General features: G+C 40.5%; 2 protein-coding genes across 2 annotated transcripts; one reads left to right on the top strand and one right to left on the bottom strand.

Moving 5' to 3' along the window:
• The first annotated feature begins 283 nt into the window (after nucleotides 1–283).
• Nucleotides 284–4,314, top strand: yy1a (YY1 transcription factor a). Its single transcript, XM_072689672.1, has 5 exons — nucleotides 284–895; nucleotides 2,412–2,574; nucleotides 2,777–2,837; nucleotides 2,939–3,097; nucleotides 3,481–4,314. Exons 1-5 carry the CDS (start codon nucleotides 385–387, stop codon nucleotides 3,661–3,663), a joined length of 1,077 nt encoding a protein of 358 aa, XP_072545773.1. The 5' UTR covers nucleotides 284–384; the 3' UTR covers nucleotides 3,664–4,314.
• A 1,152-nt stretch (nucleotides 4,315–5,466) lies between these two features.
• Nucleotides 5,467–14,731, bottom strand: tpp1 (tripeptidyl peptidase I). Its single transcript, XM_072689700.1, has 13 exons — nucleotides 14,649–14,731; nucleotides 14,362–14,433; nucleotides 14,053–14,192; nucleotides 13,806–13,956; nucleotides 12,532–12,653; nucleotides 11,799–11,977; nucleotides 10,595–10,793; nucleotides 9,194–9,382; nucleotides 8,937–9,009; nucleotides 8,456–8,576; nucleotides 7,158–7,316; nucleotides 6,902–7,027; nucleotides 5,467–6,625 (listed from the first exon to the last, which is right to left on the bottom strand). The coding sequence occupies exons 1-13, from the start codon at nucleotides 14,651–14,653 to the stop codon at nucleotides 6,485–6,487; spliced, it is 1,677 nt and encodes a 558-aa protein (XP_072545801.1). The 5' UTR covers nucleotides 14,654–14,731; the 3' UTR covers nucleotides 5,467–6,484.
• Between the last annotated feature and the right edge of the window lie 857 nt (nucleotides 14,732–15,588).

The following is a 15,588-nucleotide window of genomic DNA, read 5'->3' as shown; positions in this document are numbered from 1 at the left end:
CAGCATTCAATCCATTTGTAATAATATACTATTATATAATTTCATAATATAATATATTTCTCATAATATGGCCCAACGTGGAAATATGTATTAAACCAAATGCACAGTCCAGCTGAGGGTGTTTTCGGGACTATTGAAGATTTGGTATTTTTTTTAAGTAACAGTAAAGATAACTATGGTTAGAAGAAGACCGCTTTCTTGCTGATCACTGGGAGAAACCATCGCAAAAGTGGGTCGAGGAGAAAGTCTCGCGAGGTTTCGTCTCGGCAGCAGCGCTGCCCGTGTTGTTTAGCGGAGGGGGGAGGCGACGGAGAGCCGAAGTGGAAGTGGCTTCATCGACTCGACGAGCCGGAGTTGGAACAGCTTTCACGAAAACAATCCGGAATGGCGTCTGGCGAGACACTGTACATAGAAACCGACGGCTCGGAGATGCCGGCCGAGATCGTCGAGCTGCACGAAATCGAGGTGGAGACCATCGAGACCACGGTGGTCGGCGGAGACGACGACGAGCACCAGCCCATGATCGCTCTGCAGCCGCTGGTCACAGACGACCCAAACCATCTTCACCACCAAGAGGTGATTCTGGTGCAGACCCGCGAAGAGGTGGTGGGCTGCGACGACTCGGACCTGCACGCCAGCGATGGCTTCGAGGACCAGATTCTCATCCCTGTGCCGGTCCCGGCCGCGGAGGAGGAGTACATAGAGCAGACGCTGGTGACCGTGGCCGGCGGTGGGAAGAGCACGGGTCGCCTGAAGAAAGGAGGCGGGAGCGGGAAGAAAGTGGTGAAAAAGAGCTTTTTAGGCGCCGCGGAGGCCAGCGGGCGGAAATGGGAGCAGAAGCAAGTGCAGATCAAAACGCTAGAAGGGGAGTTCTCGGTGACTATGTGGGCTTCGGGTGAGTTTTAGATGTCTAAAGTTGCTCTGCTCTTGTCTGAGGCTCGTCTTAGTTAGGCATTGTTCTCGGCTGAAAAGAAGGGCCTCGATTGAGGCCCTGTGTTGCACAGCACAGGGCGCAGACAGGCCTGTTAGACCGGCCGTTCGCAGCACCAAATAAAACACTTTTGAACATCTCAGCGGTGGAAAATGTTTTTTGTTTTGATGGGAAGCCATGTTTTAAGTGTTGATGGGCGCCGCCATGTTCCCCCGGACCATTATGGCCGCCCGAAAAATGGCGTTTCTGTAGCCGGGAAAGATGGCGGCGGGTTGGGGTGAAGCTGCGGGCTGCAGCGCGAACAGGCCGCGATGGCGCAGTCCGCTCCGGGAGGAAGGGGAGGGACCGACTCAGAGAGACAGGCAGACCGAGAGAGGAGAGCCCGTGGTCGACGGCGCAGCACTGAGCGGATTTTCTGGCTTATATCGGACTTATAACAGCGACAAACAGCTTGATTTTTTTTTTATTTGTTTGTAAACAGAATCGCTTCTGCGCTGCCTGCTTCTTCACACGCGCTGCTGTTAGCTTGCAGCTTGTGGTCGACTGCTATCTAGCTAACTAACTTAGCTGCGTTGCTAATGCGCTACGTTAACGTTAGCTGGCGTTAATGTCGTTCTTTGGGAACACCAGAGATTTACAGCTGTTATTTTATTCACAACCATTTATTAATGTGCGAGGATAACACATCTGGGTCATAGGTTGGATTTCATTTGGGACATGAATCTGTTAGTTATCTTATTTATCAGCTAATTTCTTACGTTGCCTTAAACGTAAGAAACGAACCCCTAAAAGATGAAAGGGTAGCAAGGAAAAATGACGTAAATCGTTTCCTCGATTTGATAAATTGTTTCTCAAATTTATATACCATTTAATTATTATTATTGATTACATGTTTTATTATTTATTAAATTAAGAACTATGTACTTAAGAAATCATTTTAAGAGATTTGTTTTAATTGAGGGAACGATTTATTAAATTGAGTGACTGGTTTAGTGCAGTTTTTTAATGGAAGTTTGTCTCTAAATATTGTTTTTCTACCTTGATATTTTTGGGGGGCTCAGTACCCTTAGGTAATGGGATATTACTGACTGTATTCATTTTTGTTGACATTGGCTTGTTGTATTTATGATGTGTATTTGAGGAAATTCACTAACGTTATTCATGCTTTTATATATATATATATATATATATATATATATATATATATATATATATATAAATAATATATTAGTTTTTTATGAATTGAGCTCAATAGTTTTTGAGCATTATAGAGATGTGGTTACGCTGCCCTTTTATTGAACCTATTGCTTATCTCCTGAAAGGTGCAACTGCTCTTGAGAGTGAACTAAGACCAGACTTTGACCCCCCGGCTAGACGGTGGTTATGTCAGTCTGCAGCATGCTTGCAGACTTTTTTTTTTTTTTTTTTTTTTTTTTTTTTTTGTGGTCCCCTCTAACCATGCCCCTTGTCTTTGGTACAGATGATAAAAAGGACATTGATCATGAGACTGTGGTGGAGGAGCAGATCATTGGGGAAAACTCCCCTCCAGACTACTCTGAATACATGACAGGCAAGAAGCTTCCACCTGGTGGAATCCCTGGCATTGACCTGTCGGATCCCAAACAGCTAGCAGAGTTTGCAAGGTAACCTTGTGCTTTTTTTTTTTTTCACTGTAGTGTTTTATTGAAAGGCATTCTGGATAAATTTGGTGGCATAAATAAATGAGTAAGAAACATTCATGTCCTATACATGCAGATCATCATACATTAGATCATCTGTTTTAATCACATATTACTGTACTAATTACTATAGCATAAGCTCAATATGTGTATGTATTGTAAATAGGATGAAACCACGGAAAATGAAGGAAGACGACTCTCCAAGAACGATAGCATGCCCCCACAAAGTGAGTAAATTATTAGTTAAATGGTTTTTTTTCCTGTTCTTGCTTAAAAAGGTTGAATGGATGAAATGTTTCTTTTGGACTTACCGTGTCTCATCTTTCAGGGTTGTACGAAAATGTTCAGAGACAACTCTGCTATGAGGAAGCACTTGCACACTCATGGCCCACGTGTTCATGTGTGCGCAGAGTGTGGGAAAGCGTTTGTGGAAAGCTCCAAACTAAAAAGACACCAGTTGGTTCATACTGGTGAAAAGCCTTTCCAGGTAGGTTAATGGTTTGCTTGTTTTAATTGTAGCCATATCCTACAGATCTTGCAGAGTTTCTCCACTAATCACAGTTCAGTAGTGCAATAGTATGGATGGGAGATAATTAATTATATATTTAATTTGATTTTTATATATATATATATATATATATATATATATATATATATATATATATATATATATATATATATATATATATGCTCAGTATATATATATGCTCAGTATATATATATTATTGCACTACTGAACTGTGATGATATATATATGCTTTGCACAGACTGAAGAGAATCTTCCACATTGGACTAAACAGTAGTCTGTGTTTATTCCCCCTAGGGTAACCTAAACAATTCAGATCTAATAATTCTCCTTTTCCTCTTTAGTGCACGTTTGAGGGCTGCGGCAAGCGCTTCTCACTGGACTTCAACTTGCGCACACATGTGCGTATTCACACTGGAGATAGACCCTATGTTTGCCCGTTTGATGGCTGTAATAAGAAATTTGCTCAGTCGACCAACCTGAAATCTCACATTTTGACACACGCTAAAGCTAAGAACAACCAGTGACTGGACTAGATGGAGGAACATTTCAAAAAGGACCCTGGACTGCACCACCCAATGCTTTAAAACACCCGTTGTGTGTTGTTTGTAGATTTTTTTTCCCCCTTTTTTTTCCATTTTGTTTTTTGCGCAAGAGAGTATCTACTGATGTTTTATCAAAGTATGTATTTGAATGATGAACTGACGCCCAACTAGCCCTTATGACACTTCTTATGGTACAAACTGAACTGATTTGCATTACTTCCAGAAAATGTCTTATTTTGAAGATGTGCATTTCTGGATGTTCATCCACTGACAAGACATTCAATCTCCAGAGCCCAAAGAATCTAATTATTATTATATTATTATTATTTGTTTCCATCTGTGTATCTGTTACGAGTCCACAAAAGAAATAATTGCTTTTTTAGTTGTCTTATAAGTGTGCATATTGTACACTTTTAGACATTTACCTTTGTCTTGAAATGTTTTTCCCTGAGATTTGATATATGTGAATGCTCTTCTTCAAGGAGAAGGAGATACTATTAAACCTTTTTCCAGTTGTGAGAGGTATCCTCCACAGGTATCTCATTTTGTATAACTGTTCTGTACAAATATTTTGAGATCATGTAGATAGAAATGTTAGATTTGTGTTTAACCTATTAAACCAATTTTATCCAAGTTGAAGTTGCACCACTCTCTGCACAAAAATAGTTTTTTTGTTTTTACATGTCATACACACCAACACTTTCTATATCTAAGCCATGGCCTAGAAATTAGAGAAGTGGGCTTGGGACAGTAAGGTTGCTGGGCCAGTATCCACAGCTGAGATATCCTGGAGCACATCACCCAACCTAATATTTAACTATGACTTCCCTGCACAATATTGCCATTGCAACGAAGGGTGTGATTAATTTTGATTACAACAAAAAAATAAAATGAAGTGTTTAAACATTAAAAGCCTACGTTGAATAACAAGGCATGATAACTTATTACTCTTCAGCTTATGTGATATCAAAGCTAGTGTGCCTTTGCAAGCTTTTTTTCCCCATATGGATTCTTTCTGAAAGCCTGGGTAGCAAAGGTGGGACATCATGGCTAGACCTTATGCATGACTGGTAGCTTCTGATTGGTCATCAGCAGGAAGTTCACCTGTTTGTTTGTATTGGGTTTTTGTGTCTTGTAAAACTTGCAGCTCCTGCGATTAGAAAATTGCATCCATTCAAATTGTGATTTCCATAAAGAAATGCTTCCCAGGTGATAAGGTCGCTGCCCACTCAGGTGTCAGTGTTTGTTTACAGACATTGATGGGTTACATTTAGACATGGATTTCTGTGCTGTTCAATAGCAGTAAACTGTGCTTAAGCTTAGTAATTTTATAGTTAAAAGCTTATAGTAATTTTTCCAAAGGTCTGTAACTTGTACAGAATAGTGCAAAATCCATGATGTAAGTAGAGAGCACATGCACTGTACTCTGTTCATATTTAAAATATTTTCTACTGAATATGTTTATATTATTACACACTGTACATGCGAAGTTCAAATTAAACTTATATACACACACCTTTCCAGCTACTTCAACAATGTAAGCATTCAAAATCTCGATATTTGATTTGTTCCATGTGGATACATCAGATATTCTTAAGATGATCAAAAGTATTAAAAACTTACATACGTTTACTCATCCAGAAGATAGCCAGGCACATCTATGAAAATGCTTTGAAAAGGCCGCCCTAAAGTAGGTGAACCTAACCCATATATATGATGCACAGGTTTCTGGCCAATAGTGACCTTGATTTGTGCAGCAAATTAAAATATAAAAATAGGCAAGAACATTTTTATCAAAATTTTATTAGTTTACACTTCATTTACATCCCCTGAGAAAATCCATTAAAAAACATTCTGGCCTTCTGAAAGCATCAATTATCCAATACTGTTTTATTAAAAATGCCAATTACTGTAACTTCACACCAAATGTCCTTAGCTTTAGCACATTCATGGCCCTCTAGTAATGTAACTGGAAAACTCAACATTACACAGTTCTTAAAAACAAAACCACTTCTATCTGCATCCAAGTTTCCTTTTCCCCCCTACAGAGCAAAAGTAAAGCATGTAAATGTAAGAAGTGGGTTGTGATAGGATCTAGTACAAACTAGAAGTGAAAATGGAGTGAGTTTCAATAATGTAATTTAACTTTAGGTCCTGGTAAACCATTAGCTCTGAGAAACAAGTCAGGTAGCACGGTATTCTTGTATAAGAATTGTGGTGAATGTTACAGTACAGCATGATTACTCAAAGCATACAAGTAATCAATGAAACACCAGGTCATCTAGTCTAGATAGGCTCTATTACTAAATGAACTGAGCAGCACGATACAATATTGCAGTGCATCACAGTTTAGTGCAATATACTCGAAGACCAATCTCATCACAATCAAACAGCCTGAGAAGATAAAAAAAAAAAAAAATACATGATCACATTCCCCTACCTCAGTGTGTGTGTGTGTGTGTGGGGGGGTTCATGAAAAATAAAAGGTGATTCTGTGTTGCAGCCATTAAAAAAAAATGCCCTTAAAGCAGATTGACAGGCTAAGGCCTACAAAGCACACCAGAATGAAGCTTAATCTTTTATTACCAACAGTACCCTAAAACTTCCTTCAAATAGATGGTTAACTAATAAAATGGCATTAAAACAATCATTCAAATGTAGTAAAACCTAAATGGCCGACAATCTCTAACTAAAACCCTAAAACATCTGTATCTGAGACATGATTGTAACGTATGAAGCGAAAACCTTGGAAAAATCTTTTGAAAAACTGCTGGATGTGTACTGGAACTACGCTACCAGTGGCCTAGCCTTTTACCAGTGCAGCAAGTAGGACAGGGTAATTAGGTGTTCCCCATCCAGTCACTGGATCCCATGCTGGGGCGGCGCAGAAGCCTTGTCCTTCGACCTTGTCATCCAGACAACTCAGGTGGCATCCCTCGGTTACCTAAGAACATGAGAAGCTGCATTACTCTGATTTGCCCTGTGCTTCACACTCCCCTAACCAACTATGTAAAATCACTGTTGAATAAATAATTGAATAAAAAAAATCCAAATGAACAATTCTTCTGCCAAGCAACATAGCTAATCATCAGTAGAGCTGGTTAAGTAACAGTGTTTGGCAGGCAGCATGTTGGTTAACAATTATTCCATGATGGTGCAATGCTTTTTAAAAACTTGCCACAAGTAGTTCCACCACTTTGCATAATAAGTCGTCTCTTACATCGAAAAGTCCGGTGCCTCGGAGTTTGTACAGTCGAGGGTTGAGGAAACCGAGGGAAGGAAGGCCTTTCAGGAACCGATGGTCATTAATAAGGGAGAGAATTCCACCCACCACTGGAGTGGAAGCCTAAAAACGACACACAGACTTAAATTACTACCTGAATTCCTAAGGGAAAAAAAAAAACGATGAAATCAGCTCTTAGGCAAACAAACACGCCTGCACACATGCAATCTTTTCTAACACATTCTTCACTAACCGAGGTTCCAGATACCCATGGGATGGGCACCAGGTTGGTGACCACCCAGTAATTGTCCGACAGAGCTGCCATGTCTGGGTAGGCTCTTCCGCTAGTGTTGAAGTAGGACTGTGGAGGAAGTGACTGCTTGCCTTTCAAAAATGCGTTCACTGCGCTAACCTTCAGAAAACAAACACAAAACCAGATCATCAAATTTTTAATCTGAATGTAAACAGTGTTATGTTTGATAATACAGCTTATTCTGTTTATTTTGTTTATAGCCATGGGTTGTAATTTCTTATTCTTGACCTAAAGCTAACACGATAATTAAACATTAGAATGAGAACTGAAAAAAAGGCAACAGTCCACCTTCAAGAAAACCATGCAGATAAATTATATTCCCAGATATCCATCTTTCTTTATATACACTCACTGAGCACTAATACTGGGTAGGGCCTCCTTTAGTCTTCATGGCACCAATCAGATGCTTAAAACATTCCTTCTGGTTTATGTTGACATAATTGGGTCACACAATTCCTACAGATTTTTTCATGCTCTGAAACTCCCTTTCTACCACATCCTAAACGGATTCAGATCTAGTGACTGGGGATGGCTTTTGCTTTGTGACGTAGTGCATCATCATCGTCGTCATCATCATCATGCTGTGGAAGTAGCCATTAGAAGATGGGTAAATTATGGCCATGAAGGGATGCACATGGTCAGCACCAGTACTCAAATAGGCTACAATGCTCTAATGATTCTCTAATGATTGCAAGGTATTATCCGGGCTCAAAGTGTGCCCCGAAAACATTCCCTACACCATTTCACCACCCCCACCAACCTGGACGGTAGATTCAAGTTCTGACCCCACCATCTGTGTAACTCAACAGAAATTCAGATCCATCGGACCAAACTAGTCTTCAACTGTCCAGTTTTTGCTTCCGTTTTTTTGGCTTCTGCTGTATGTAGCCCATCTGTCTTAGGGTTCAGCTCATCACAATTGTACAGAGTGGTGATCTGAGTTAGCGTACCCTCTCAGTCATCCTGTCTGCAGAACTGACACGTTTTTTTTTCCTTATTTCACCATTCTATAGACTGTTGTTGTGCTGAAAATCCCCAAAGACCAGCCTATCTGGCACAAACTGTGGTTGGTTGATGTGAACACTACCTGTAGCTGCTGACCTGTATCTGCAGGATTTTGTGCTTTTCACTTCTGCCACATGATTGGCTGATAACTGCATAAATGAGTTGATGTACAAGTCTTCTTAAAAAGTGCTTGGTGGTCCTCATTGCCCAACTTGGTGTCTGTGAAGGTTTACCTGATAGTCTGGCATTGCAAACACATTACTGAAGCCACCCCCACTGATGTAGTCTGTGACCTCATAGCTGACTTTGAAGGGGTTCTTGAAGGAAGTCCCACCCACTGTGGTCACGTATGGACTGTAAACATGAAGTTTGACAACACAGGTTGATATTGTATTACAGTTATAAAACATTGTTCAAGCATAACCAGGAACCCAGCTGACACAGTTATGTAAAAGGTATTGCTCTACTACAGCTTTCAGTATCAGTTCTTGTTTTTAGTGCAGTGAAAAGATGAATGCCACCTATGTATGCTACTAAAGTAGTAGGAGTTTCATGCAAAACCTCTGCAGCGTAAAAGCTTGCTGTTTTCCTTGATCAAACCACCCTGATTAAACTACTTGCCCCTGGTTTAACCCAGCCCTCTGAGAGTTCCATAAGGTGTGTTTGCAAACAAACAAACAAAGAAAAGGTGAGGTGTTATCTGTAATACGGTACCTGGAAGCAGGAAAGCTTGGCCTGAACACATTTTCTTCCTTGGTCTTGTGCCAGCAACCAGCTCCACTGTCGCCTGTATTAAAACAACGCATGGAGAATGACACACTTAACATTGGAATATGTGCCAATGGAGCTTGTTAACAGACCACAAACACAGCCTTCATAAAAACACAAATAGGATTTAGTAATGAGCAAACATTTAAAAGCCATAAAATGCCATTTCTAATAAAGCCATCACATATGCTTAATTGTGTTACCAGAGGCAAAAAGCATGGAGATGCCTCGAACACCAGCCTTCATGAACTCATTATTGATGCGGTTCATGTAAGCAGCGGAGAGGCTGTCCTCGTCATCGCCGTAGCTGATAGTGTGCACCCAGGGTATGGCTGACATGTTGCTGAGGAGAAGCATCCACTGAAGGAACGGCTCCTGCGACTCGTGACGCCCTAAAAAAAATAAAATAAAATATAAAACAAAACAAAAAAATCTGCCCACTGAAGATCAGCTCTTCATTTTACATTAATACAGCTGGTATGTCAGCAACAGCTTATTATTACTAGTAGTAGTAGTATGGAAGAATGGCTATAGAAGTGAGGCCAACAGCTAACTCTAGGCTAACTCAAGAAGAGAGTAGAGCTGACTAGAGGAAGCAGCCACTGCAAGAATCAGTGATGGGAAGCAGGGGGACTGTGTCATGGGCAAGCCAGTGAAGAGAAGGTGCTAGGCTAAAAGCTAACCCAGCTGACCGACTATAATCTTGTCAAAAAGCTAATTGCATACTGCAACGAGAGGACACTGAGAGGACAGCAACACTATCCAGTAAGACTTGGAAACCGTTACAAAAATAAATTGTTCTTGTTATGGTTCAAAACTAAATTATACTAAACTAGGTTGCTCCCGTTAGCCGATGCACTGTGGTAAACCAGCTAATAAAAGCAGAGCTCGCAGAGAAGTTGAAAAATAGTTTAAGTATTCTGGGTAGGCTTAGACCCTGACCAGGAAGAAGAGGATAAGAAGATGAATGAATGTTTCTGGTAAATCAAATCCCACAAATGTCATTAGTGGAACTCTAGGAAGAAAAATATGGGCCATTTAACAGCATTATTATTTTATAGCAACTTACATATATAACAATGCCTCAGGTGTTTTCTAATGTGTGCAAATAACAGCAAAACTTCAAGAATACATAATGATCAAAACAATAAATAATGACAAATTAGGAGATAAAAAAGTAAAAGAGAACTAATAAGCATTTTTATGTGATGAAATACACATTAAAACAGCAGGTAATCCAGCTAAACATTAACAAAATGCTCCCTTAATATCAGTAAAGCACAATGGTGGTATTTGTTAAGTGGTACTGGTTCAGCGGAACTGTAAAGCACAATGAGCACATCAAAAATTAAATAATGTCTCCATATTCTAATGCCATTTAAAGCTTCTGTTCATACAACGAATTCTAATCAGGTTTCCTTTCAGAGTAAGTTAGCCAGAGTTAAGAAGAAGCTGATATGTTCACAGGAGGGAATTGATTTAAACATGGAAAGAGCATTCTATTAAATAATCCATCAGAGCCAGCTTTAAAAAGCAGTAAATTAGATCATCTGCCTTCAAATGCACAAGGCTTCTGCAGCGATTCGGATTTAATGGCTTCCTACCTGGGTTGGTGAAGACCCAGGTGGATATGTTGGCTCCAGTGCTCATGATGTACTCCACATCCAAACTGGCTTCCAGGCCAGCTTTCCCTCCCCCCTGGGTGCCCACCACTCGCTCCACTTCCGTCAGATGTTTGAACCCTCTGGCAAATAAACTCATGAACTCAGCCAGGTCCGCGGGGTGGTAGAACTGCTCCAAGAACTATCACGATACGAGGGGAAAGGTCACAGCAGGGTTTAGTGCACAGCTTAGAACAGCGTTTTACTGATGTGATGTTTAAATATAATAAAACAACACTGACATAGTAAGCATCTTAACACTGAGACACTGGGTCTAAACATGATGATGCACAGGGTCATGTTTTAAACTGAAAAAGGTTACCCCATTAATTTGCAATTTTGGAATACAATTTTCACAATACATGCCATGTCCGAATATGTATTCTGACACTGGACAGTTGGGCATTGAAAAATACTATCAAAAACTATGGCTGTGAACAAATGAATCCCTACTCCCTCATTAGCATTGGTGTATATAGGGAGGGACCATTTAGTTTAGAAGCACAAATGAATTCAGACACTTCCTTATAATAAAAAAGCCAGTAAATAAACAGGCGAGTGGCTGAGCAGCGTTTAAAGCTCTGTACACACATGAACCGAATTCTGAATCAGTATAAATATTGTGCTGTTTATGCAATAACCAGACTGTGTTGTTGCCTCGAAATATAAGCCTCCAATTAACAAATGATGTTGGCTCTTTTTTGTTCCACTGTCAGGTGCTTAGTAACAAGACACTCAAAATGCATTTTGGTCTACATTCAGCTGATGTAGTGAGCTATGTTTTTCACTAAAATTATGAGTGCATTGTGGGAGATTGTGGTGCCCTCTAAATCAAGTTTAAATTCCACTTTACGATTCAGACATAGCAGATGTAATCAATAGTGCCCCAAAACGTAAATAGGGTTCCATTTTGGTCACAGCCTGCGAGTACAATTTTTATTGACACATAGTGCATTAAAATCCAATTAACCAGCACTACCTGTGCTCTCTTTGTAATGAAACAGTGTGGTGAATCTGATATTTCTAAATACAATGAAACACTTTGTGAGGAAGTATTAATAAAAAAATTAAATAAAAAATAAAAAACATGGAATAATTAGGTTTCCATTAATGTATACAATCTGTTTTCATGCACAACCCTTGATACCTGTGCCACAGCCTGGCTGTTGTTAGCAGCAGTCCCAACATCTGTCGCAGTCAGGTTGTAGCGAGTCCTGAGGGTTGCCGGGGTCACACCCAAGTGAATTCCCTTTGCTGATTGTTTTGATCCCACCCAGCTCTTACTGATCTCTTTTCCTTTAGGTGGAAAACGCAGCACACCACCAACTGTGGGGGGAAAGCAAAAAAGCTTTTATTTACCAAATGACAAGAAATATGTCAGTACACTTGGTGACACTGACAACACCAGCACATATACAACATACACCATTCAGCCATAACACCAAAACCACCGGCATAATATTGTATAGGTCTCCCTTGTGCTGCCAAACCAGCACTGACCCATCTAGGCATGAACTCCGCAAGACACGGTCAGCATTAACTTTGTTAATGCTGTGGGATCAGACCAGGCAGACTAGCATTCACCCCCCATGCACATCAACCAGTCAGACTGCATACGAGGAACACCCCACAAGACCTGTCAGATGTTTTTGTAGATGTTCTGACCCAGTCATCTAGCCATTGCTTGCCCATTTTTCCTGCTTCCAACATCAGCTAAATTATCCCACACCTTGACAGTTGCCACTGAATTGAGATAATCTTCTAATGTACCTTAAGTCAGTGGTGTTAATGTTATCTTTGATTGTGTTTAACAGTTTTAATGGAACAACTGGGTAAAAGTCTGTACAAAACAGATCACTCAGTACTCGATATTCCCTCACCGAAATCCAGATGCTGGGACACGTCATCATGAACGGAGTACTGCGAAGAAGACCTCACAAGGATCTGACCATCTCTCCTGTAGCGGTGAAATTCAGTACCAGGAAGCAGCGCCTCAGCCACCCTGAGTGCAAAATCACATTCAGACCATCTCAACAATAATAACATAACATAGGCTGAAGATTTATGCACATTTTAAATATCACATATACTTTTGAACAAAGTTACTTTAAAACAGCCAAAATTTCCTTCAAATGATTGAGATTTACTTACATGACTACATGTGGGGAAAATTGTAGCTTTAGGAGTTGTGCAAGTTGTGCAATGGTTTTGAGCAGTCAAAACCATTGTAACAGCCTATCTCCTCAGTAAGCAGAGCAAACCAAATCAAACTGTTTACAGAAAGGCTTGCTTTCCACTACACCCAGAGGATGACCAATCGGAAGTAATCTCTCAGCAAAGTAAGGAGGGAACATCCACTAATCTGATGTTGTGATCGACTGGCCTAGTCAGAGGACAAGAATATCTGGAAATGCTTTCCACCTCTGACCAACAGTGGTAGACCAATACGACCGAAAGGCAGAACACAGATTTTTTTCACAGGTTTTCAAAGCTGACCCAAAGACCTAATTATGTGAAAGATATTAAAGCTATTGTTAACATAACATGTAAACTTGCACTGCTTCATTTTCTTTAATGAGGCACTGATTAGACGTACTACGTACTTGATAGGGACTGTTAATGCTGGCTTTTTTTTTTCAAGGAGAACCTTGAGGGGACACTGACAGTTAGGATTTTGGGGGAATTGTGAGCCATTGTCAGCCATCTGATGTGCTGATGTCAAAACGATAAAGCAATATTTACTAAAAAAAACTAATATGCATCTTTATTATATAATATTTACTTTTGCTTTACAAATGCAGTAAAATTAATAAAACATGGCATCAATTAAACTCTGATCTTCTAGAAAACAAATAACACAAATAACTGTTTCTACTGTTTCTAATATAAATATTATTTGATTGTTATTGTTTTTTTTTAAGCAATTATCTGCAGATATCAATATGATCCTGTTATAATTGTGCAGCTCTACTCTCAATGTATTGCTTATCTGTATTTATTCATGTATTTGTCAGACATTTTGGTTTTGGCCCAGACAAACATCACCTAAAAATAAAACTGAATGCAGCCTGATTCAACAATTTCCAGTATCGAATCCCTCCATCCATCTGTCCGATGACTAAAGTGTCATCAAAGTTCAACAAAAAGCGCTTACTGGACAGTCATAGAGCACTGCAGGAAGTCCCGAGTGAGGACTGTGTGACACAGCGTGACTCCATGACTCTGGAGCCAGGTCTTCACCACTTTCTCTGTCAGCTGAGACGGCCGCACCAGGGACGAGACTTCCTCCAAGGTAAGGAACTTCCCTAAACAGCACGAGGGAAGAGAGTAAGTATGGGAGCCAAGAGATTTCTCAGTTCAGGCCATTTAGTGAGGTCATGTGAGGTTACAAACTCCAGTACCATACTGCTGCGAGTCTGGATCTGACACGAGCTCCAGCCGCTCCTTCAGTCTGTCCACATTCTGCTGCTTCAGGGCAAAGGTGAGCTCCACCTCTTCCAGGGGGGCGACCCGGCCATCGTGGAGCCAGCCTTCTGGCACACTGACACACATAAGGACAATCAATGACACGGATACGAGGTAAACAAATGTGGGGTTACAAAATTAGACACTTTTTTAGAATAGGTGTTAAAGCTTCAGGGTTTTAAACTGAAGGTAGACTGAAGGTAGCTAGTGATGCAGAGGGACAAACAATAATAAAATAAACTTACGACACAACTTGATCGCTTTCGAGATGCTCTCCATGGACAAGCCATACAGAAAGCCAGAGGAAAGCAACGACCCTGTAAAAGACAACTGCACATTTCAACCCTACCACTGCCTCACCCGCAGAGCAGGTCGTTTCAGATCTGCCCTGCGACCTGCGAGCAGGCAAACTGCCCTAACTAACCAACCAACGTTTAAACCCAAATATAGCCTTTCCGAATAGTGTTCAGCGCTGAATTATTAGAGATTTATCTGTGGGAAAAGCTCGAAACGTGAAGACTAAGAGACTTACCGCATTGTCTTATCGTGGACGAACTTTACCAGCAGCGGCACAAAAACAACACCGCAGCAGCAGCAGCCGCAATGTGACGAAGCCCCGCCTCCTCTGAGCGGATCATGTGACAGTCACACTCCAGTCAGCTGATCATCGCTCACGAGGAGGAGGGGCGGAGTGACGTAGAGAGGCACACTAATAGAATTAAAAATTAATAATAATAATAATAATAATTAATAAACATAGATCGATATTAATATCTATCTATCTATCTATCTAACTTCTCCCTTCTGATAAATGCTTTCAGGTTCTTGTGCCAATAGAATAGGACTCTCTGGAGCAGATTAACATGACCCTATTGGCACTATGTCTAACACCGTGCTAGAGGATGTATAAAGACCCCCAGCATGGAACTGTGTTCTCTGGAATGATGCTACTCAGCCCAATACTTTTTGGGTGAGTTGGGGAGTTAGGGGTGAGGTTGACTACTTATCGTTGAATGCAATCAATCCAAAATCTAGTAGCAAACCTTCACTGGACGGTAGAGACAGTTACTCCATCAAAAGCATGATAATCTATTTCAATACCCTTGATTTCAGAGGAGGCAATGAATTAGCAGGTGTTCCAATACTTTTGTCCATACAGTGTCTCTCCCTGCTGAGAAAAAGAAAAACAACAGTCGGGACAGCTCAAGCTAGCCAAGCTGGTTAAGCTGGTGGACCAGCTTAGCTCTTGAACAGCATAGGATACATGTTTGAGTTTGATGGTTTAGTTGGTCTGCCTCACGACCACAGCCTCTCCAAAATCAACCACTAAGTCACTATGTGCAATATCCCACCCCCATGTGCAATTAAGAGTCTTTTGCTGTAAATAATATTGTTTATTGCTTTTTTTAATTCTTATTTATATTGTGTACATAGTGTAAATTATTTATCTAAATTTTTGTAACTGAGTGTCC

Source organism: Salminus brasiliensis, chromosome 10 (genome assembly GCF_030463535.1).
Source record: "Salminus brasiliensis chromosome 10, fSalBra1.hap2, whole genome shotgun sequence".
Taxonomy (NCBI): domain Eukaryota; kingdom Metazoa; phylum Chordata; class Actinopteri; order Characiformes; family Bryconidae; genus Salminus; species Salminus brasiliensis.
The sequence above is the reverse complement of the archived record's forward strand: the minus strand, read 5'-3'. Positions and strand labels throughout refer to the sequence as shown.

Excerpts from the sequence above, each read along its gene's own strand:
- yy1a (XM_072689672.1), top strand. The coding sequence starts at position 385 with ATGGCGTCTGGCGAGACACTGTACATAGAAACCGACGGCTCGGAGATG. Across the intron at positions 896-2,411 it reads GGTGACTATGTGGGCTTCGG|ATGATAAAAAGGACATTGAT; the intron begins GTGAGTTTTAGA and ends TCTTTGGTACAG. Across the intron at positions 3,098-3,480 it reads CTGGTGAAAAGCCTTTCCAG|TGCACGTTTGAGGGCTGCGG; the intron begins GTAGGTTAATGG and ends TTTCCTCTTTAG.
- tpp1 (XM_072689700.1), bottom strand. Across the intron at positions 8,577-8,936 it reads CCAAGCTTTCCTGCTTCCAG|TCCATACGTGACCACAGTGG; the intron begins GTACCGTATTAC and ends TCATGTTTACAG. Across the intron at positions 6,626-6,901 it reads GAGGCACCGGACTTTTCGAT|GTAACCGAGGGATGCCACCT; the intron begins GTAAGAGACGAC and ends TCATGTTCTTAG.